Source organism: Podarcis filfolensis (genome assembly GCF_964270895.1).
Source record: "Podarcis filfolensis genome assembly, chromosome: 4".
Taxonomy (NCBI): domain Eukaryota; kingdom Metazoa; phylum Chordata; class Lepidosauria; order Squamata; family Lacertidae; genus Podarcis; species Podarcis filfolensis.
The window spans coordinates 96,281,284-96,303,319 of NC_139607.1; the positions used below are offsets into that span (position 1 = coordinate 96,281,284).

Here is a 22,036-nt window from a genome sequence, read left to right on the forward strand (position 1 = left end):
AGGACTGGAGGAGGGCCAGGGAGGTGGCAGACGAAGGTGATTGACTATATGGGACTGGCCGAGATGACTGGCAGAATCCGTGACCAAGGGAAAGAGACGGTGGAAGAAGACTGGAAGAAATTTAAAGTTTATCTTAAGAACTGTTGTAAAATTAATGAGTGCTAAAATGTCATGGGTAACGTAAAACAGAATTGCAACGATAAACGATTGGGTAAGAGAAAAAGGATTAAAGAAATTGAATCATAAGTAATTGAAATTAGGGGTTGCTGAAAAAGTTTAAAACAGGGATGCAGAAAAGGGAGGTATGGGGAAGTCGTTGAAATAAGGTTTAAGAAAAAAAGGTTATGAAATTATACGTGTTTATATGTTTGTTTGTTAATGTGTTATGTTGTGAATTCTTAGTTTTTGTGTGTTAATGTATGTTGTAAAACCAATAAAAATTTATTATAAAAAAAAAGAGGAGGGCCAGGGAGGGGTGACGCCGGTGTGTGGGGGGTGGGGAGTGGCCTGGGCGGTTGAGTTTAAAAAAGGATTAGGCAAATTCGTGGCGGTATCCATGGCTAGCAGCCACGATGGATGTGCTCTACCTCCACGGTTGCCGGAAAGAATGGTCTTGCGTTCAAATCCTGCTTGTAGGCTGGTCGGATCCAGCAGGCTTGTCTTACGTTCAGATGAAGAGGTCTAGAGCAGGGGCCAGCAAACTTTTTCAGCAGGGGGCCGGTCCACTGTCCCTCAGACCTTGTGGGGGGCCGGACTATATTTTGAAGGGGAAAAAATGAACCAATTCCTATGCCCCACAAGTAACCCAGAGATGCATTTTAAATACAGTGGTACCTCTGGTTACGTACTTAATTTGTTCCGGAGGTCCGTTCTTAACCTGAAACTATTCTTAACCTGAAGCACCACTTTAGCTAATGGGGCCTCCTGCTGCCACTGTGCCGCCAGAGCATGATTTCTGTTCTCATCCTGAAGCAAAGTTCTTAACCTGAAGCACGATTTCTGGGTTAGCGGAGTCTGCAACCTGAAGCATATGTAACCTGAGGTACCACTGTAAAAGCACACATTCTACTCATGTAAAAACACCAGGCAGGCCCCACAAATAACCCAGAGATGCAGTTTAAATAAAAGGGCACATTCTACTCATGTAAAAACACGCTGATTCCTGGACCGCCCGTGGGCCGGATTGAGAAGGCGATAGGGCCGGATTCAGGCCCCAGGCCTTAGTTTGCCTACCCATGGCCTAGAGAGTCCTATTTGCCCCAAACCTGAGGCTCTCCAATATAAGGATTTTACTTTGCACCAGTGTAGTTACTTGGCTTGTACATGCACCATACATTTAAAATACATTTCACACACACATACACACACCCATCACCCAAGAATCCTGGGAGCTGTAACTTGTTGGGAAATGATATATAATGAAATGAAAAGGCTTTTTAAAATAACCTTTGTAAAACAAAACAAAAAACAGAAGCTTTCCTTTTGGGAATTTTAGGGACAAAACTACCTAAAATATCAAGAAACTTATTCATGTATACGACCGCAGCAGGAAGAATGTTACTTGCCCCAAAATGGAAAGATGCAGAAGTCCCAGTGAAAGAAGAATGGACTTACAGAGTATGCAGAAATGGTGAAACTTACAAGAAGAATACGAAATCAAGATAACAATTTTTTAAATAAAAGAATAGAAATGGTTTATTGAATATTTACATTGCAAACAGATAAGAACATTGGCAGGATTATTGTAATAACCTGCAGTTTTTGTAAGAGTATATATTTAAAGAAGATGAATAAATGAGCAAATTAAGTTAATTTGGAAATGCAGAAGATATTAGAAATAAATTTAAGGAACCGCAAAAAGAGGGGGAGGGAAGTCAAGTGTTGAAATGTCAAAATGATTGTAAAATTAGTGATATGTATAAAATTACCGTAGTTAAATGTGTAAACTTGAAAAGTACTAAATAAAAATACATGAAATACAAAAAAGAATCCTGGGAGCTGTACTGTGTTAAGTGTTCTGGAAAGTATATCTCCACGCAGGATAAACTACAGTTCCCGTAATTCACTGGAGGAAGTTGTGCACTTTAAAATGCAGGGAGTTTATGCAGGTCAAGATGAGCTGCGAGATCTCAGCTCTGCCATCAACACATCAGGTGCTATTGAGCTGGGAGGCTAAAGCCCCTAACTTTGAGGATTAAATATTTAATTCTTTTTTTTAAAAAAAAAAACCACCTCAAATCGTGTTTTGCACTCTTTCTAGAATTATGTGTAACCCATAATGACTTGGGGGGTCTGGCCTTTTCATTCTGAATCGGGGCAAACCCCAAACCACTATTTACACCTCAAACGCACACCTTAATCCGCTATCTGGAGGTAATGTTGACTAATCTCACAAGACTTGTTCCTATACTTAAAAAGCACTGTTAACTTTTTACAAAATCCCTGAAGGAACTACAGACATCTATTCAATGAATGCAAGCATCTTATAAATGTGAAGTTACCGATCCTCCACAATTAAGCTGACCATTTAAAAAAAAAAAACCCACAAGAATAAAAAGTGGACTGGAAATACATAAATTTCAATACAGTGGTACCTTGGTTCTCAAACTTAATCCGTTACGGAAGTCCGTTCCAAAACCAAGGCGCGCTTTCCCATAGAAGTAACGCAAAATGGATTAATCCGTTCCAGACTTTTAAAAACAACCCCTAAAACAGCAATTTAACATGAGTTTTACTATCTAATGAAACCATAAAATAAAGTAATAAACGATGTACTGCAGTCACACAATCAATCAGTAGATGAACTGGGTTCCACAGGGTCACAAAAACAAAATATGAAGAGCAACAAAAATGCAAAATGAATAGCAAAAAAAGACAGACCTCAGAGTAACACTCAAAATGGAAGTCCGGCACTCAAATCGGAAGTGTAACACTCAAAACGGAGCACTTTCGGCTTCCGAAAAAAATTCGCAAACCAGAACACTTACTTCCGGGTTTGCAGTGTTGGGGTTCCAAGTTGTTTGAGTACCAAGGTGTTTGAGAACCAAGGTAAAGGGGGGGACCCCCAACCGTTATGTCCAGTCGCGGACAACTCTGGGGTTGCGGCACTCATCTCGCTTTACTGGCCGAGGGAGCCGGCGTACAGCTTCCGGGTCGTGTGGCCGGCATGACTAAGCCGCTTCTGGTGAACCAGAGCAGCACACGGAAACGCCGTTTACCTTCCCGCCGGAGTGGTACCTATTTATCTACTTGCACTGGTGTGCTTTTGAACTGCTAGGTTGGCAGGAGCAGGGACTGAGCAATGGGAGCTCACCCCGTCGCGGGGATTCGAACTGCGACCTTCTGATCAGCAAGCCCTAGGCTCTGTGGCGTTTGAGAACCGAGGTAGGACTGTACTATTGTTTTCACAAAGGCTCACAGCCAATGCTTTTAATGTATAGTGGTATCTCGGGTTACATACGCTTCAGGTTACATATGCTTCAGGTTACAGACTCCGCTAACCCAGAAATAGTACCTCAGGTTAGGAACTTTGCTTTAGGATGAGAACAGAAATCGTGCTCCGGCGGCACGGCGGCAGCAGGAGGCCCCATTAGCTAAAGTGGTGCTTCAGGTTAAGAACAGTTTTGGGTTAAGAACGGACCTCCAGAACGAATTAAGTTCTTAACCCGAGGTACCACTGTACATGCTTTCTGAGCTAATACTTTAACAGGCAAAAGAAGCATTTCAAGAAAGGTTGGTCTTTAGTTTCCCCTGGGCTGTGATTTCCGTACACTTTTCTGGGAAGGAGTCGCTCCTGAATTCGGTTAAGAGGGAGAGACCAGGTTGCAACAGCACAAACCTGGGCAAGTTTTATAAGAAGCCAGGTCTTTAACAAGACTTACACCCAGGAAAGTGGGGGGGAATGGGACAGCGCAGCTTTTCTCTGGAGAAAGCCCACCAGATAAGGAGCCACCATGAAGAAGAAGGGCCACAGCAGTCCAGGTTGCATCCCAGAGAATTTCGGATCAGCAGCAAACACCTGCAACACAGCCTTTCCCGCAAAAGGGCCAAAGAACGCTGGGAACTGTTTGCATAATTTTCCCTGTTTGCTCTCTGTCCCTTTGGGGTCCTGCCTATTCAATGGTGAAGCGGCGAATGGCCTTGAGCCCCTTAGCAGAAAGCCAACAGCACACAAGACAAGTAAATATTGGCTTCCCAATGTGCAAATTGGATTCCCAATGTGCAAAGCCCTTTGATGAGCACTACAAATAATTCAGGCTATTGCTCCGAAACATTGAAGGTGCTTCCAGCCACATGCAAATTCCACATGGAGCCCTGGCTGCAAACAGAAGCTGCTCTGCTGCCGCAACATAGCACAGAACCATAGAACCTTAAAGTTGGAAGGGAACCCAGAGGTCCTCTATTCCAACCCCCTGCAATTCAGGATTCTCAACTAAAGCATCCAGGACCATCAAAACTCAGCTTAAACACAAAAACGTGTGCAGAAATGGCAAAACTCTCTGGAAGAATAAGAAATCAAGGTAACAAACTTTTTAGAAAAGAAATGGAAATGGTTTATTGACTATTTACAGACAAATTGCAAACAGATAAGAACATTGGCAGGATTATTGCAATAACCTGCAGTTTCGTAAGAGCATATACTTAAAGGAGATGAATAAAAAAGCAACGTAAGTTAATTTGGATATGCAGAAGATATCAGAAATAAATTTAAGGAACTGCAGAAAGAGGGGGAAGGAAGTCAAGCTTTGAAACGTTAAAATGATTGTAAAAATAGTGAAATGTGTAAACCTGAAAAGCAACAACACAACAACAACAACAACAACAACAACAACAAAATCAGCTTAAACACCTCCTTAGGGAATCAGCTTAAACCATCTCCTTAGGGAGTCTGTTCCACCGTCAAACAACTCTTAAGGTCAGAAAGTTCTTCCTGATATCAGGCTGGTTAGCTCAGCTGGCTAAAGCATGGTACTGATAGCGCCAAGGTTGCTGGTTCGAGCCTTGTATGGGACAGCTGCATTTTCCTGCCTTCCAGGGGGCTGGACTAGATGATCCATGGGGTCCCTTCCAACCCTACAATTCTATGTTTAGTCAGAGTCTCTTTTTCTGTAACTTGAATCCATCGGTTCGTGTCCTGACCTCCAGAGCAAGAGAAAATAAGCTTGCAAGCATAGTTTACACCCAATACTTGCAGATCTCCAGATCTCCGCAGAAACCTTGTCACTTTCATAGCAGCATTTTGGTCGCTGCATCTGTGGCCATCGTTGCATTTGCGGGTTTAGCGTTTCAGATGCTTACAGTCTCACTCGCCCATTCAGGCTTCACCTTACAGGATCAGGCCATAAGTTCAAGTCTGCTTTTCTTCCATAGTGGCAAACCTGACTCCTCCGAGAAGCCTGACAGCCAAGAAGGGCACAAAGGAAACAGCTCTCCTCTGTTTGCCCACCAGCACCCAGTTTTCCAAAGTAGACTGCACCAGCAGATGGAAGCTCTATTCCACTCGTACATATCCCTCCATGAATGGTTAACTTTCTGCTTTTTGTTTCATCTTTAAGCAGCTGTAATAACAACAAAGGAAAACTCATCACCAACCCCTTGTTGGACCTCACAGGTAAAATAGGTAAAGGTAAAAGGACCCCTGACCATTAGGTCCAGTCGTGGACGACTCTGGGGTTGCAGCGCTCATCTCGCTTTATTGGCCGAGGGAGCCAGCGTACAGCTTCCGAGGTCATGTGGCCAGCATGACTAAGCCGCTTCTGGCGAACCAGAGCAGCACACGGAAACACCGTTTACCTTCCCACCGGAGCGGTACCTATTTATCTACTTGCACTTTGACGTGCTTTCGAACTGCTAGGTTGGCAGGAGCAGGGACCGAGCAACGGGAGCTCACCCCGTCATGGAGATTCGAACCGCCGACCTTCCGATCAGCAAGCTCAAGAGGCTCTGTGGTTTAACCCACAGCGCCACCCGTGTCCCCACAGGTAAAATACCTGGGGGTAAATAAACCTCAAGGGCCAACAGAGGCACAAGGTGTTAAAGAGCTATCAATGTGAGTTCTAGGGAACACAGGAAGAAAGGTGTATTGTGCCATATGGCAACCGTAGAGCCAAAAAGTCCATTAAAAAGTGGTTCAGCTATTCCAGATTAGGAAGGTAGGAAAACAACCAAGAAGAGGCTAGAGAAGGGGGGAGTTGATAAAATGGATCAGGTTGCATTGCTTACAGCTGGCAAAGGTGCCCTGAGCAGTTAAGGAAGCCTTTTAAGACAGCTACGGACATTCCTGGATCGGGATACCTTGACCAGAGTTATCTGTGCATCAGTACCCGAACGGCTGGATTACTACAGTGTGCTCTTTCTGGGGCTGCCCTTGGGGGTTGGTCTGGAGGCTGCAGCTGGTGCAGAACAAAACCACGTGGGGGCAAAACCACGGCCAACATGCAAACACCTTGCTTGAGGCGTTTGCATTGGCTACCCATCTGCTGATGGGGCAAGGCGTTGGCTGTCACAGATAACATGAGAAGACAGGCAAACTAATGCCAGTGTACTGGAAGAAGCAAAGATCACCCGTGTCGAAGCGATGATTCTTCAACATCAACTTCGTTGGACTGGTCATGCTGTGCGGATGCCTGATGATCGTCTGCCAAAGCAACTACTCTATTCCGAACTTAAAAATGGAAAGCGTAATGCCGGTGGTCAACAAAAGAGGTTTAAAGACTCTCTCAAGGCAAATCTTTAAAAATGTAGCATAAACACCAATAACTGGGAAACACAGGCCTGCGAGCGCTCCAGTTGGAGAACAGCCTTTACCAAAGGTGTCATGGGCTTTGAAGACACTCGAACTCAGGACAAAAGGGAGAAACGTGCTAAAAGGAAGGCATGCTTGGAAAACCCTCACCGTGATCAACTCCCGCCCGGAAACCTATGTCCCCACTGTGGAAGGATGTGTGGATCCAGAATTGGCCTCCACAGTCACTTACGGACTCACTGTTAAAACTGTGTTTATGGAAGGCGATCTTTACTTGGCTACGAGCGATGGCCAAAGAAGATCCTTGAATTTCTCCTGCAAGTTCCAGAGATCTCAGATCTGCGCAGTAACACAGAGCAGGGCTGCCCCTGCTCTGTGGAACAGCATTCCTGTCCAGATACGAGAGGCACCCATTATCTGCACTTTCCACAAACAACCGAGGACACCTGCGGTCCGACCTGACTTTTCCATGTCTCTTTGAAACAGTTTTAGCTTCTTTTGAAAGGAATGGCCAGCTTTTTCTTGCGGATCTTTCAACGTTTCTAACTTATCTCCCCTTTTGCCACTGTTATGGTGCACCTCCTTGAGACACGAATAAGGAAGCTGGCTAAAAGACTGCAGATAACCGTTCTCCCCTCCCGTCTTGCACATGGAATCACACCTCAACCCAACAACATTCTTCCCGGCACCAAAGTGTGCACACACACACACCGTGGGGCTTCCACCTTTGCAATCTGCCCCGCTGCATTTCATAGGAGCCAACTCCTAGGCACCGAGACCCTTCAGACTCCCCACAATAAAATATTTCAGCCCCCACCCCAGTTGATTGACATTGCCATTCATATGGCGTATGTGTGTCGCCTCTAATGAGATCAATTTTGCCGGACAGGGCTTACCTCCCCTCCATTTTTATAAAAGTTGGCACCCTTGCTGGACGCTATCCCTCGGTGAATTGTTACTTCAGCTGCTCCCCCCCCTTAAAACTGCAAGGTGGGGAGGGGCAGAAAGGGGGGAAACTGGAAATGCCATTTATGATATGATAGCCATCTTCAAATATCTCAAGGGCTGTCACACAGAAGATGGAGCAAGCTTGCTTTCTCCTGCTCTGGGTGGTAGGACTCGAACGCATGGCTTCAGGTTACAATAATGGAGATTCTATGAAGGAGATGTGGGTGAGTGTGGGATAGAGATCCTGCCTGATATTCAGAAATTACATGCAGAGTATGGAATATCAAATTGAATATACTTTCTTCCCATAGGCGTTGCCAGGATTTGGGGGGCAGCTAAAAAAAATTCTTTTTAGGAGATCACTCCCTAAAGTTGTCGAATCAGAAGAATCTTTATTTGCACCAGCCACGAGCCGTAGCAATAAAACAAAACATACTGAAGATAGAGGTAAAAACTTAACTATAGAAAATACATTGGGGGGGAAGGGTTTGACGTCAATATGCAAATAACAGATCTTGTTCTAATTGCCCCCCCTAAAAAACCCTTGCCGCTTTCACTGGCACCTGATCATCTTGATCTGCCAAAAGGAAGGACGCAGTAAAAGTCGAGTTTATTTGGGGGGGGAATCACGGGTAAAAATACCCCCCCAAAAGACATTACGGGGGGGGGCAGCCTTGCAGGCTTCTACTGGGGGGGGTGAGCAGAACCTCAATTAATTTCAATAATTTTGGTGGACCTACGCCCATGCTTCTCCCCCCCCCCAAAAAAAATTCCTCCTCCAACCCCCACCAACATCCTTTTCCCCCCCTCCTTGGGTACCACCCGTACCTCGCAAGACGCCGGAGTAGGCAGCGATGAGGGTCTTCATGGCTTCAGCGTTGCAACCTGAGCGGCCTCGGGCCCCGATCCATCCCTCGCCGGGAGGCAGCGGCGCTCCTCCTGCTCGCGAGCCGGGAACAGCGCAGCTTCGCTCGGGGGGGTGGGGGACGCGCAGCAAAGCCAGCGGCGGCAGAGGCAGCTGCGTCTCCTTCTCCCGGCGGCGGCGGCAGCAGCAGCAGCAGACGGACGAGGGCGCGCGGCGCGTCCTTTTATAGCACCTGGCCGGGGGCGGGGCCACGGAGGATTGTGACGAGGCGGGCCGGGACATTCACGGGGCTGGAGGGGGGGGGGGAGCGCCAAAGGGACGTCGCTTGGTGGAAATGGCCACGCTGGGGTGGGATTTGTAACTGGCTGACTGACCGAACCCAAAGGGTGCTCATCAATGGTTCCCCCTCATCCTGGAGAAGAGGGACTAGTGGGGTGCCACAGGGTTCTGTCTTGGGCCCGGTCTTATTCAACATCTTTATCAACGACTTGGATGATGGACTCAAGGGCATCCTGATCAAATTTGCAGATGACACCAAACTGGGAGGGGTGGCTAACACCCCAGAGGACAGGATCACACTTCAAAACGACCTTGACAGATTAGAGAACTGGGCCAAAACAAACAAGATGAATTTTAACAGGGAGAAATGTAAAGTATTGCACTTGGGCAAAAGAAATGAGAGGCAGAAATACAAGATGGGTGACACCTGGCTTGAGAGCAGTACATGTGAAAAGGATCTAGGAGTCTTGGTTGACCACAAACTTGACATGAGCCAACAGTGTGACGCGGCAGCTAAAAAAGCCAATGCAATTCTGGGCTGCATCAATAGGAGTATAGCATCTAGATCAAGGGAAGTAATAGTGCCACTGTATTCTGCTCTGGTCAGACCTCACCTGGAGTACTGTGTCCAGTTCTGGGCACCACAGTTCAAGAAGGACACTGACAAACTGCAACGTGTCCAGAGGAGGGCAACCAAAATGGTCAAAGGCCTGGAAACGATGCCTTATGAGGAACGGCTAAGGGAGCTGGGCATGTTTAGCTTGGAGAAGAGGAGGTTAAGGGGTGATATGATAGCCATGTTCAAATATATAAAAGGATGTCACATAGAGGAGGGAGAAAGGTTGTTTTCTGCTGCTCCAGAGAAGCGGACACGGAGCAATGGATCCAAACTACAAGAAAGAAGATTCCACCTAAACATTAGGAAGAACTTCCTGACAGTAAGAGCTGTTCGACAGTGGAATTTGCTGCCAAGGAGTGTGGTGGAGTCTCCTTCTTTGGAGGTCTTTAAGCAGAGGCTTGACAACCATATGTCAGGAGTGCTCTGATGGTGTTTCCTGCTTGGCAGGGGGTTGGACTCGATGGCCCTTGTGGTCTCTTCCAACTCTATGATTCTATGATTCTATGATTGGAAAGGCGTTGCGAAGCCTCTCGCCGGCTCCCCTTTGCCATCAATTCTTCCCTTTCCACCTCCCCCCCCCCCGCACAGGGTGAAGGATGGAGTATTCCGGTGGGATGCTGATACAGTGGTACCTCGGGTTACAGACGCTTCTGGTTAGAGACTCCCCTAACCCAGAAATAGTACCTCGGGTTTAGAACTTTGCTTCAGGATGAGAACAGAAATTGGGCTCTGGCAGCGCGGCGGCAGCAAGAGGCCCCATCAGCTAAAGTGGTACCTCAGGTTAAGAACAGTTTCAGGTTAAGAACGGACCTCCAGAATGAATTCTTAACCTGAGGTACCACTGTAATAATAATTATAATGATAATAATTTATTTATACCCCACCCATCTGGCTGGGCTTCCCCAGCCACTCTTGGCAGCTTGCAACAAAATATTAAAATACAGTAATGCATCAAACATCAAAAAATACAGCAATGCATCAGACATTAAAAGCTTCCGTAAACAGGGCTGCCTTCAGATGATGATGATGATGATGATAACATTAATTTATTTATACCCCGCCTATCTGGCTGGGTCTCCCGAGCCACACTGGGCGGCTTCCAACAGGATATTAAAAATACAATAAAACATCAAACATCAAAAACTTCACTGAACAGGGCTGCCTTCAGATGTCTTCTAAAAGTCAGGTAGTTGTTTATTTCCTTGACATCTGGTGGAAGGGCGTTCCGCAGGGCGGGTGACACCACCAAGAAGGCCCTCTGCCTGGTTCCCTGTAACTTGGCTTCTTGCAGCGAGGGAACCACCAGAAGGTCCTCGGAGCTGGACCTCAGCGATGGGGGTGGAGACACTCCTTCAGGTCTACTGGGCTGAGGCCATTTAGGGCTTTCAAGGTCAGCACCAACACTTTGAATTGTGCTCGGAAACGTACTGGGAGCCAATGTAGGTCTTTCAAGACCGGTGTTATGTGGTCTCAGCAGCCGCTCCCAGTCACCAGTCTAGCTGCCACATTCTGGATTAGTTGTAGTTTCCGGGTCACCTTCAAGTTAGCCCCACATAGAGCGCATTGCAGTAGTGTTATGTGGTCTTGGCTTGCTTAGCTTTTAACACTTGCCGGATCCAGGGCTCAGAAGTGTCTAGCACACAGTTGAACACCCCAAACTCACAGCAATACTGCGTCACCATCTCTGCCATATGTCACATGCCGTATGTCATCAACTGGTCTTGCTTGTCAATGGGTAAAAAAAGGATGTTCGTCTTCGCTATACATGGCAAATCTTTGGAAAGGCGAGTCGTATCCTGCAATACTGGATGTCACTGATGCAATAATAATGCAATACTGGTGAATTTATAACCATGTTCTTCTGCTTTATTCTGCAATGCTTGCCCAAACATTGACACTGTCTGGAGGGGGCACTTGCAGTCCATTACAACAATATTTGGGGGGTGCACTACTACTACTACTACTAATAATAATAATACCTTTATTGTCTGTGTACAACCTGTGTACAATGAAATTAAACGAGCTTCCCCCCCCAAAAAATCACTCAATCTCTTATCAAACAACACACCACCTCACAAGTCAATTCCGCTACGTTACTAGGGTTATAACTTTTCTACAACCTCATGTTCCTGTAGCTCAGTTAGATGAACTTTTGCCTAATAACAAAGAAATGAACTGTCATTTCCAAATCTTTTGAAAAAAGGTCACCCCGATCAATAAATTGATTTTTGTATATTTAACTGTATAATGTATACTGTATAATGTATTACGTAATATGCATAGCATAAACAGAGCTGGCAGTTTTTTCCTAACACTTGTACAATGTTTTGTACAATGTACATCACTTCTTATGGCTTTGAATAAATTGGGGTTGCAGATTGTCTTAGTTTCTGCTGCAAGCACCATAAAGTTCCCGCATCACTTTGATTGTGTGTTCTTTGTATAGAGACCAATATTTGGATTCTTCTGAAACATTCTACACAGATTAGGAAGTTCCAGACAGCTGCAAAAGTTCTAAACAGTTCCCTAAAGTTTTTTAAAAGTGCTAATACTTACGAGTAATAGCGTTACATATATGGTGCTTCCGATTTTTCATTTCAGGATGACCTTTTTTCACAACTCAGAAGAACTGGACCCTTTTTCAGTGCATCTAAGCAAAAGTGCATCGCTTTATGATACTGGAAATTGGTTTTTTTGCGGGACGGGAGGGAAAGAAGTCAAAAAGTTATAGCGCTAGTGTCAATACATGGGAACATTTGCAGTATGAAGTTGCAGGATTTGGGCAGGAAACTTGATACATGTCCTGGTTGGAAATAAAACAGCAGGTCTACCTGAAACATTTGCAAGCACAAGAGGATGGCAGCTAGCCCGGGAGAGGGTACCGTTGAATAGCCTCTCCAGTGCCAATGTGCAAACTAGTGCAGATAGTTGTAGCAGCCCAATCCTATCCACGTAGGGCAGGGGTCAGCAAACTCTTCCAGCAAGGGGCCGGTCAACTGTCCCTCAGACCTTGTGGGGGGGCTGGACTATTTTGGGGGGGGGTATGAACAAATTCCTATGCCCCACAAATAACCCAGAGATGCATTTTAAATAAAAGGACACATTCTACTCATGTAAAAACACGCTGATTCCTGGACCATCCGGGGGCCGGATTTAGAAGACAATTGGGCCAGATCTGGCCCCCGGGCCTTAGTTTGCCTACCCATGACGTAGGGTTTGGCTTCAAGAGAAAGCTCCTCCAGGTAGGACTGCAATGCTGGATATCCGTATCGCAGCCACCACAATCTTCCCATCCGTCAATGGCCTTAGGGCAGGCGCCCCCAAACTCGGCCCTCCAGATGTTTTTGGGCTACAGCTCCCATCTTCCCTGACCACTGGTCCTGTTAGCTAGGGGTGATGGGAGTTGTAGTCCCAAAACAGCTGGAGGGCTGAGTTTGGGGGTGCCTGCCTTAGGGAAATGCATTCAGGACCTTTGCTGGTGATCAAGGTCTGATCCAAGTTTGGAAACTCCCTTTCCTCCCCCCCCCCTCGTTTTGTTTTTTTAACTTTAGAAAGTATTTGTTGTACCTTTTTCGAAACAAGTTTTCTGGCATCAACCCATTCCCCCATCGGCACAGAGGCCGTCTGGAAATATATATATATATATATTTCCAGACGGCCTCTGTGCCGATGGGGGAATGGCTGAAGCCACAGTTTTAGAAGTCTGTCCACATGCACACAAATGCTTTTTTTTTTTAAAAAAAAATATTTTTATTTGATTTTACAAGCATAGAGTTAAAACAATGCCAAGCAAATATCCACATTTAGAGATTTCTCTGATTCTCCAGACTTCCCAGCATCCCCTCCATGGGACTTATTGTCAACATTTTCAACTGCATATTATTTCATGATCCATATTTCATATCTGTCCGTATTGTCCATAATAATAATTGTTACATTACAAGTGTTATTAAAATCCTGCTAATGTTTTCATCTGCTTACAGCGGTCTCCGAAATAAATTATAAATTTCTCCCATCCTTTCTTAAAAGTTTTTGTCTTCTTGGTTCCTGAGCTTCCCGGTTAGTTTTGCCATTTCAGCGTAGTCCATCAGCTTGCTTTGCCATTCCTCTCTGGCAGAAGAGAAGAAGAGTTTGGATTTGATATCCTGCTTTATCACTACCCGAAGGAGTCTCAAAGCGGCTAACAATCTCCTTTCCCTTCCTCCCCCACAACAAACACTCTGTGAGGTGAGTGGGGCTGAGAGACTTCAGAGAAGTGTGACTGGCCCAAGGTCACCCAGCAGCTGCATGTGGAGGAGCGGAGACGCGAACCCGGTTCCCCAGATTACGAGTCCACCGCTCTTAACCACTACACCACACTGGCAGGATAAAATGCAATGCAAAGATAAACTCAAAAGGGTCTTCTCCCTGTCACCCATGCTGCCTGCCCCCAACCTTGGTAACCTTCACACCATGCAAGAAGACTTGACACAGGAACTACTTTGCCAACAGTTTTCCAACACGCTGCTCCTCTCATTCATGGATCGAAGCCCGTTATACTGTGATGACAGCATGGAGACCAAGTTCTGTGAGGAACGGCTGAAGGAGAGTCCGTGTGGTGTAGCGATTAAAAATGTTGGGAAGTAGATGCCTAACATGGGTCAGCTAATCCCACAGGACAACCGGCAATGAATGTGGAAGGCTCTGGTAGATTGAGGTAAAAAAAAGGTAAAGGTAACGGACCCCGGTTAAGTCCAGTCAAAGGTGACTATGGGGTTGTGGCGCTCATCTCGCTTTCAGGCTGAGGGAGCCAGTGTTTGTTCACAGACAGTTTTCCAGGTCATGTGGCCAGCAGGACTAAACCGCTTCTGGCACAACGGGACACCGTGACGGAAACCAGAGCTCACAGAAATGTTGTTTGCCTTCCCGCCAGAGCAGTACCTATTTATCTGCTTGCACTGGCGTGCTTTGGAACTGCTAGGTTGGCAGGAGCTGGGACAGAGCAATGGGAGCTCACCCCGTCACGAGGATTCGAACCTCTTATCGGCAAGCCCAAGAGGCTCTGTGGTTTAGACCACAGTGCCACCCGCAAGACCAAGAGAAGACGGTCAGAAGGTGCTGACTGTCCATGCTGTAGAGGGGCAGATGTGGGGCAGATGGAGCTCTCAAGCTGAGAATGTAGCCCACCGAGAAGGGAAAAAACTGATCCTAAACCTCTGCTGCCTTGCAGGATATCTTCAGGAGAAGGAAAGGCTCAGGAGCCAACCCTACACAAATCCGGAATGGAGTCCTTAAGACAGTGGGATGGTGCCTTGTACACCTCCTTCCAGTAACTCTTGCAGCGAAGCTGGTGCCAAATGTCTTGTTATGCTTTCCTTTTGACCACATCAGTGAGGCCGAGAAGGGGGTCTTGTCGTTTGGGTAGCCCAGGACCTCCAGACACACTGCCCGGGCTTGCACTCCAGAGAGGTCACTTTGGTGCTGCTTCGACTTCACCCCTGGAGGTGCACTCCATTGTCTTTTGTGACAGAGACATGCCAACAACCTGACCGTTTCAGAAGGTAGAATTAAAATGCTTTAGTTTTCCGAAAGCAGATTATGTGCTTCTTCATTAAATGTAGGTTGAGCGAGCTAAATGTTGCCCAGTCGCAAAAATAATAGCAGATTTGCATTCTTCACACCCCAAAAAACCTATTTTTAATACTTCCTCACTGAAGAAATGTGCAAAAAATTAAGTTTTGCTCCCTAAAATGGCACACCCTATTACTGTAGCATTGCTTAAATGCCTGTAATATCTTTACAATGGAGGAGAAGGAGGGGAGGGAGAACAAAGTGGTCCCACTGAACCTTGGCCGCCCCACCAGCTTTGGCAGTTACCAGCCATAACAGGATGACTCCTGGCGTAGTTTTCACAATGGTGTGTACATGTCACGGAAGTGCAGCATGCACGACTGCCCGCTGCCCCAATTTTCGGCGTCTTGCATCATGTCATTCCATGACTCCTGTCGCAGAATAGGCCCCAGGAGACATGGTTGCAATCTGTTGCTTCAGCAAAGAGCCCCGGAGAGCCCTTGCCCACTTTTGGAACGTGGTTAAATCCAGCCATGGAAAGGGAGAGCAAAGGTAGGCTGCTTTTTTCATCCTAAGTCCCTGCCAGTGCTCAGAATCTGTGGTTTTCCCCCAAAGGGTCAGCAAAGAGTCAGTAAAGGTAAAGGGACCCCTGACCATTAGGTCCAGTCGCGGACGACTCTGGGGTTGCGGTGCTCATCTCACTTTATTGGCCGAGGGAGCCGGCGTACAGCTTCCGGGTCATGTGGCCAGCATGACTAAGCCGCTTCTGGCAAACCAGAGCAGCGCACGGAAACGCCGTTTACCTTCCCGCCAGAGCGGTACCTATTTATCTACTTGCACTCTGATGTGCTTTCGAACTGCTAGCTTGGGGACAACTTCAGTGTTCCCACCAGGTCCTAGACTTTCACCCCTGACTCTAGAGATGAGGTCTGCTGTATTCTTTTCTTTCTTTTTTTGCAGTGGCTCATTTCTCCACTGTACAAACTTAACGAGGCGCCAAAAACGGGGTTTGCACCAAAATCCGGAGTGCGGCTCTGTTGCAATGCATACAAAAGGCCAAAGTTACAAAAGGATGTCAAAGAGAGTTTGATTTGTCGCCAGTTCAGTTTTAAATGCTGGGGGAGTTCAACGATGGAAAGTGTCCCCCAGACTTCAGGGAGCTGATGAATCTGAAACTTACATCACTCTTCCCACCTGAAAAAGTTTAATTTGCAGAGTGCAGGAATGCAATCACTGGTTTGGGAATGCAATCTTCACACGGAGGAGGAAGACAAGTCCATAGCAATTGGGGCCATCTCCCACGAAATCGGTTAAGTTTGCTGCATGGCTGCACTGGAAGCAAGTTATCCAAACACAGTTGGAACAGCATTGTGGCATGAGGGACACTTCAGAGCTGTCCCAGAATTGTCTACAATTCTACGATTCTGTAAAAAGCATATGGGGATAACAAGAACTCAGATCCCTTTTACCTCTGAGATGTTTACATGTCAGAGGTAAGAGGGAGAAGAGACCCATGGTAGTATCTTATAGCCCAGTGCTGGTTTTACAAGCTATAACTTAGGACTCCACTCTCTTGGGGGGCCCCAAAAACAATTAAAGGGGGGAAAGCTGGATGTACATTTTCAAAATATAAGATAAAAAACAAATAAAATAAAACCTACGCACAACAACAGTGTTTTGTGTTGTATAGGCTCCTATGACGTAAGAAATGGACAGCCAATCATTTTAAGTTAGAGCTTGATAATTATTTCACTATTAATATGTTGTTATTGTTTAGTGGTTTAGTCGTGTCCGACTCTTTGTGACCCCAGAGCACGCCAGGCACTCCTGTCTTCCACTGCCTCCCGCAGTTTGGTCAAACTCATGTTTGTAGCTTCGAGAACACTGTCCAGCCATCTCGTCCTCTGTCGTCCCCTTCTCCTTGTGCCCTCCATCTTTCCCAACATCAGGGTCTTTTCCAGGGAGTCTTCTCTTCTCATGAGGTGGCCAAAGTATTGGAGCCTCAGCTTCATGATCTGTCCTTCCAGTGAGCACTCAGGGCTGATTTCCTTCAGAATGGATAGGTTTGATCTTCTTGCAGTCCATGGGACTCTCAAGAGTCTTCTCCAGCACCATACAATGGTACCTCAGGTTACAGATGCTTCGGGTTACAGACGCTTTGGGTTACAGACGCTTCGGGTTACAAACTCTGCTGACCAGGAAGTGGTTGCTCTAGGTTAAGAACTTTGCCCCAGGATAAGAACGGAAATCACATGCCAGCGGTGCAGCGGTAGCAGGAGGCCCCATTAGCAAAAGGACGCTTCAGGTTAAGAACCGTTTCAGGTTAAGAACAGAGCTCTGGAACAAATTAAGTTCTTAACCCGAGGTACCACTGTAATTCAAAAGCATCAATTCTTCGGCGATCAGCCTTCTTTAGGGTCCAGCTCTCACTTCCATACATCACTACTGGGAAAACCATAGCTTTAACTATACAGACCTTTGTCGGTAAGGTGATGTCTCTGCTTTTTAAGATGCTGTCTAGGTTTTTCATTGCTTTTCTCCCAAGAAGCAGGCGTCTTTTAATTTCATGACTGCTGTCACCATCTGCAGTGATCATGGAGCCCAAGAAAGTAAAATCTCTCACTGCCTCCATTTCTTCCCCTTCTCTTTGCCAGGAGGTGACGGGCCCAGTGGCCATGATCTTAGTTTTTTTGATGTTGAGTTTCAGACCATATTTTGCGCTCTCCTCTTTCACCCTCATTAAAAGGTTCTTTAATTCCTCCTCACTTTCTATTAATATGTTGTTGTTTAGTCGTTTAGTCGTGTCCGACTCTTTGTGACCCCATGGACCAGAACACGCCAGGCACTCCTGTCTTCCACTGCCTCCTGCTCTATTAATATACTTCTTCTTAACTGTATTTCACTATTAATATACTATTAATATTAATATATCCGGTGTGCTCTGGTTCATGCAGTCACGAAGAGTCGGACACGACTAAACGACTAAACAACAACAACATTAATATACTTCTTATTAATTGTATTTCAGTTCAACAATTACTTTGATTAAATACATATTTTGTTATGTGCAAACGGCTTGAGATACCTGTTAGGTCCATAAATTACCATATAGCATATATACAGCACACAAAAAACAGTTACAATTTGTTGTTGACAAAAGACAGCTGGACATAGAAAAGGCCCCATTACCTTCAGTAGCTTAGGACCTCATCAAACCTAAATCTGGCCCTGCCCTATCCTTTGGTAGGGTTATTGTCTCGCCTCAGGCGGACTGACTTAGGCAACAAAATACACAGACAGGATGAGATCCAGGCCCGTTGCCATGGCAGCAGGGATGCCATGTGCCACCCAAGCAATTCTGCTGTCTGCAGCACAATATATTAGAGCCGAGCTGATATTTGGGGACCAACTCCTTTCAGATATTTGGGGCAGAGGCGAGAGAGCCATTTTTCAGAATTTGGGTGGGGAGGAGCTTATCATACCTCTTGGTTGAGAGGGTTTTTTGTGGGGTGTGTGGCAAATATTATTTTCACTTTTTAAAAAGTTTGTAGGCTAAATTAAGGAGGGGAGGGAAATATTTTTTTCTAAATTTTGGGGGAGGGTTTTTTGGTGGGGAGTGGGTTATGTTTTACACTTAATGATCCAGCCTGGTGTCTGCACAAACTTGCAGCTGCTTTTTGTGTTATCGCCCACACCCTGAGGTCCCCACCATCCCCACAAAATGAGTGGCGAGGCCCCTGCTTCTCTAGCAAGCCAGCTCTCTGTTTCCTCTCTCCATTTCCTACAAAATCATCACACAGATGTCGGCTGGACAGGAGGAAAAAAGAGCATCTTCCAAGAGCCGCCTCAGGACCCTTTCTCCTCTCTGTCTCCATGGCAACAGGAAAGGCTTCACAGGCCTTCATTCCCATTCCCCAGTTCTGTCTCCTTCATCTTATCTGTGTCGTGTTATGTAACTGCTGGCGTGGATGAGGCGATTCAAAGTCTCAGCAAGGCAGTGGATAATTGGCATTAAAAAAAAATAATTCACAAAACTGAGACGGATCTGAAGGCTGTATAAGTTGTGCTATGTGAATTAAGGGCTCCTGCCTCACTTTGTGACCACTGGCCATGGAAGCATTTCCTGCCCCGACTTTTGAGACCCTTGAAAGCATTACATCAACCTTTTGGACTACAATTCCCATCAGCCTCAACCAGCACCGCCAAATATTGCTGGGTCTGATGGGAGTTGTAGCCCAAAACAGCTGGAGGGAGGGATGGGTAAGTCTGTCATTTTGGGTTAATTTCTGCTTCTCGTTTTTCCGGACTTAAGTTCAACATCGTGTTGTGATTGTCATTGTTCAAAAGAGAATTCTGAAGGAAATTCATCAGGACGGAAAAGGTACGAGAAAGTGGAAAATATAACCTTCCTTGGAGGTTTTAGGCAGAGGTTAGATGGCCATCTGTCATAGATGCTTTAGTTGAGATTCCTGCATTCCAGGGGGTTGGACTGTCACTAGATGACCCTTCGGTTCCCTTCCAGCTCTACAATTCTATGATTCTATAATTTCAACATCCATAGCCTTTAACTATCTGTGGCCTTCTAGAAGTGGGTGGTATGTTTTTAAAGTATTCCCCCTTGGTTTTTCCTCAAACTATTCCATCAACGGTGTCTCTGAAAAATTTTACACATCCCTTGGTAAGACAGGCGAACTAATGCCAGTGTACTGGAAGAAGCAAAGATCACCAGTGTCAAAGCAATGATTCTTCAACTTTGTTGGACTGGTCATGTTGTTTGGATGCCTGATTATTGTCTTCCAAAGCAACTACTCTATTCTGAACTCAAAAATGGAAAGCGTAATGCTGGTGGTCAACAACAGGGGTTCAAAGACTCTCTCAAGGCAAATCTAAAAAAATGTAGTATAACCACCGATAACTGGGAAACACTGGATTGCAAGTGCTCCAATTGGAGAATAGCCTTTACCAAAGGTGTCATGGGCTTTGAAGACGTTCAAATTCAGAACGAAAGGGAGAAACGTGCTAAGAGAAAGGCACGCTTGGCAAATCCACACCGTGATCAACTCCCACCCGGAAACCTATGTCCCCACTGTGGAAGGACATGTGGATCCAGAATTGGCCTCCACAGTCACTTACGGACTCACTGTTAAAACCGTGTTTATGGAAGACAATCTTACTCAGCTACAAGGGATCACCAAAGAAGAAGAAGAAGAAGAATGTTTCTACAGTGATACCTCTAGTTACGTACTTAATTCGTTCCGGAGGTCCGTTCTTAACCTGAAACTGTTCTTAACCTGAGGTACCACTTTACTTAATGGGGCCTCACGCTACTGCCGCGTGATTTCTGTTCTCATCCTGAAACAAAGTTCTTGACCCGAGGTACTATTTCTGGATTAGCGGAGTCTGTAACCTGAAGCGTATGTAACCTGAAGCGCCTGTAACCCAAGGTACCACTGTATTCAGGTGTTTGTTTGCTTGCTTGTTTGTAAGTCACTTTGGATTGCCTTGAGCAAGATTATTATTATTACCTGTATACTCGAAAGCATGTCTGCACCCAGCTTGTTCAGCATACACTCCAAGTGCCCTTGTTTTCTAGGGAAAATCCCAGAATTACGAAAGCCATCCCAGCTTCTGATCCTGATCCTGGAATGCCCCTGTTTTCCGCACCAGTGCTGCCAAGCTTGGGGATGAGGATGAGCTGGTGCTTGTCAAAATGTACCCCCAAAGGACTCTCTATCTAGCCCTTGAGAGCCCCCCTAAACTATTCCCCTTCCCCAAGACACAATCCCTCTCCCCAGCTTCTTGAGGTGTGATCCTGCCTGATGCTTGCCTCAAAAACCTCTCATTGGCCAGAATGGCCAGAATAGCAGACACTTATGATAGAATATTTCCAACTAGGAAAGAGGACGGGAAAAGTCAGGGGAGCCTTAAATCAGAAAACATATGGAGAATGGAAAATGTTTAAAGAATATATAAGATTGTATTGTAAAAATGATACCATCTAGCAGAACTTGAATGATACTTGTAAACAAAAATAAATGAAATGGATATTTGAGTGGAATGTATGAAAAAGGGTTTACAGTGGTACTTCGGGTTACATGCCTCGGGTAAACATACGCTTCAGGTTACAGACTCCGCTAACCCAGAAATAGTGCTTCAGGTTAAGAACTTTGCTTCAGGATGAGAACAGAAATCGTGCTCCAGCGGCAGTGGGAGGCCCCATTAGCTAAAGTGGTGCTTCAGGTTAAGAACAGTTTCAGGTTAAGAACGGACTTCCAGAACGAATTAAGTACTTAACCCGAGGTACCACTGTAAAGCAAAACTGTGCAATAAAATCACGACAACAGAAACAGTATAATGAGAACGAGTGGAAGTTTTATGCAGAAATTTTTATTTGACAGATATGATTTTGTATAAATTTTTGGTTCTTTTTCTTTTTCTTCTTATCTTTTTTGTCTTTTTAAATTCTTTCTTACTTTTGTGTCTCGATGTTTTCTTTTTCTTTCTTTCTTTTTATTTAACCTTTCTGTATTCACCTTCATTGTACGTCTGTATTTTAAACCAATAAAGATTTACTAAAAACAAAACAAACCAAAAACCTCTCATTTTTGCACGGCCGGAACACAGCCTGCTATACAACTCTAAGAGCCACATCCATTACTTTGCCCATCTAGATAGTTCTATGCAGGGAAATGCAACCCCCAAGCTGAAAAACACCCCCAACCCCTATTGCACACTGTTGTGAATATAAAATAAAATAAAATGCAAATCCTTCTCCGAGCTAATCCAAATTATGCTGAGGAAAGCCGGGTTCTGCTGTGTGCAAAGCTAAGACCCTACCTCCCTGCGGACTGTCTCACCAGAGTGGTGCATGCTCTAGTTATCTCCCGCTTGGACTACTGCAATGCGCTCTACGTGGGGCTACCTTTGAAGGTGACCCGGAAACTACAATTAATCCAGAATGCGGCAGCTAAACTGGTGACTGGGAGTGGCCGCCGGGACCACATAACACCGGTCCTGAGAGATCTGCATT

The 22,036-nt window shown here is 45.7% G+C and overlaps 2 protein-coding genes and 1 long non-coding RNA gene across 3 annotated transcripts in view; all 3 read right to left on the reverse strand.

The window, feature by feature from the left end:
* DGAT2 (diacylglycerol O-acyltransferase 2) overlaps positions 1-8,751 on the reverse strand; it is a 64,948-nt gene extending 56,197 nt beyond the window's left edge. Inside the window, exon 1 of the mRNA XM_083610050.1 lies at positions 8,522-8,751. Coding sequence (XP_083466176.1) covers positions 8,522-8,561 — 40 coding nt within the window. The 5' untranslated portion in view covers positions 8,562-8,751. The remainder of the gene's footprint in view (positions 1-8,521) is intronic.
* MOGAT2 (monoacylglycerol O-acyltransferase 2) overlaps positions 1-22,036 on the reverse strand; it is a 229,251-nt gene that overhangs the window by 142,730 nt on the left and 64,485 nt on the right. The gene's annotated exons all lie outside the window — the stretch shown is intronic.
* LOC310761006 overlaps positions 1-22,036 on the reverse strand; it is a 177,755-nt gene that overhangs the window by 56,197 nt on the left and 99,522 nt on the right. The gene's annotated exons all lie outside the window — the stretch shown is intronic.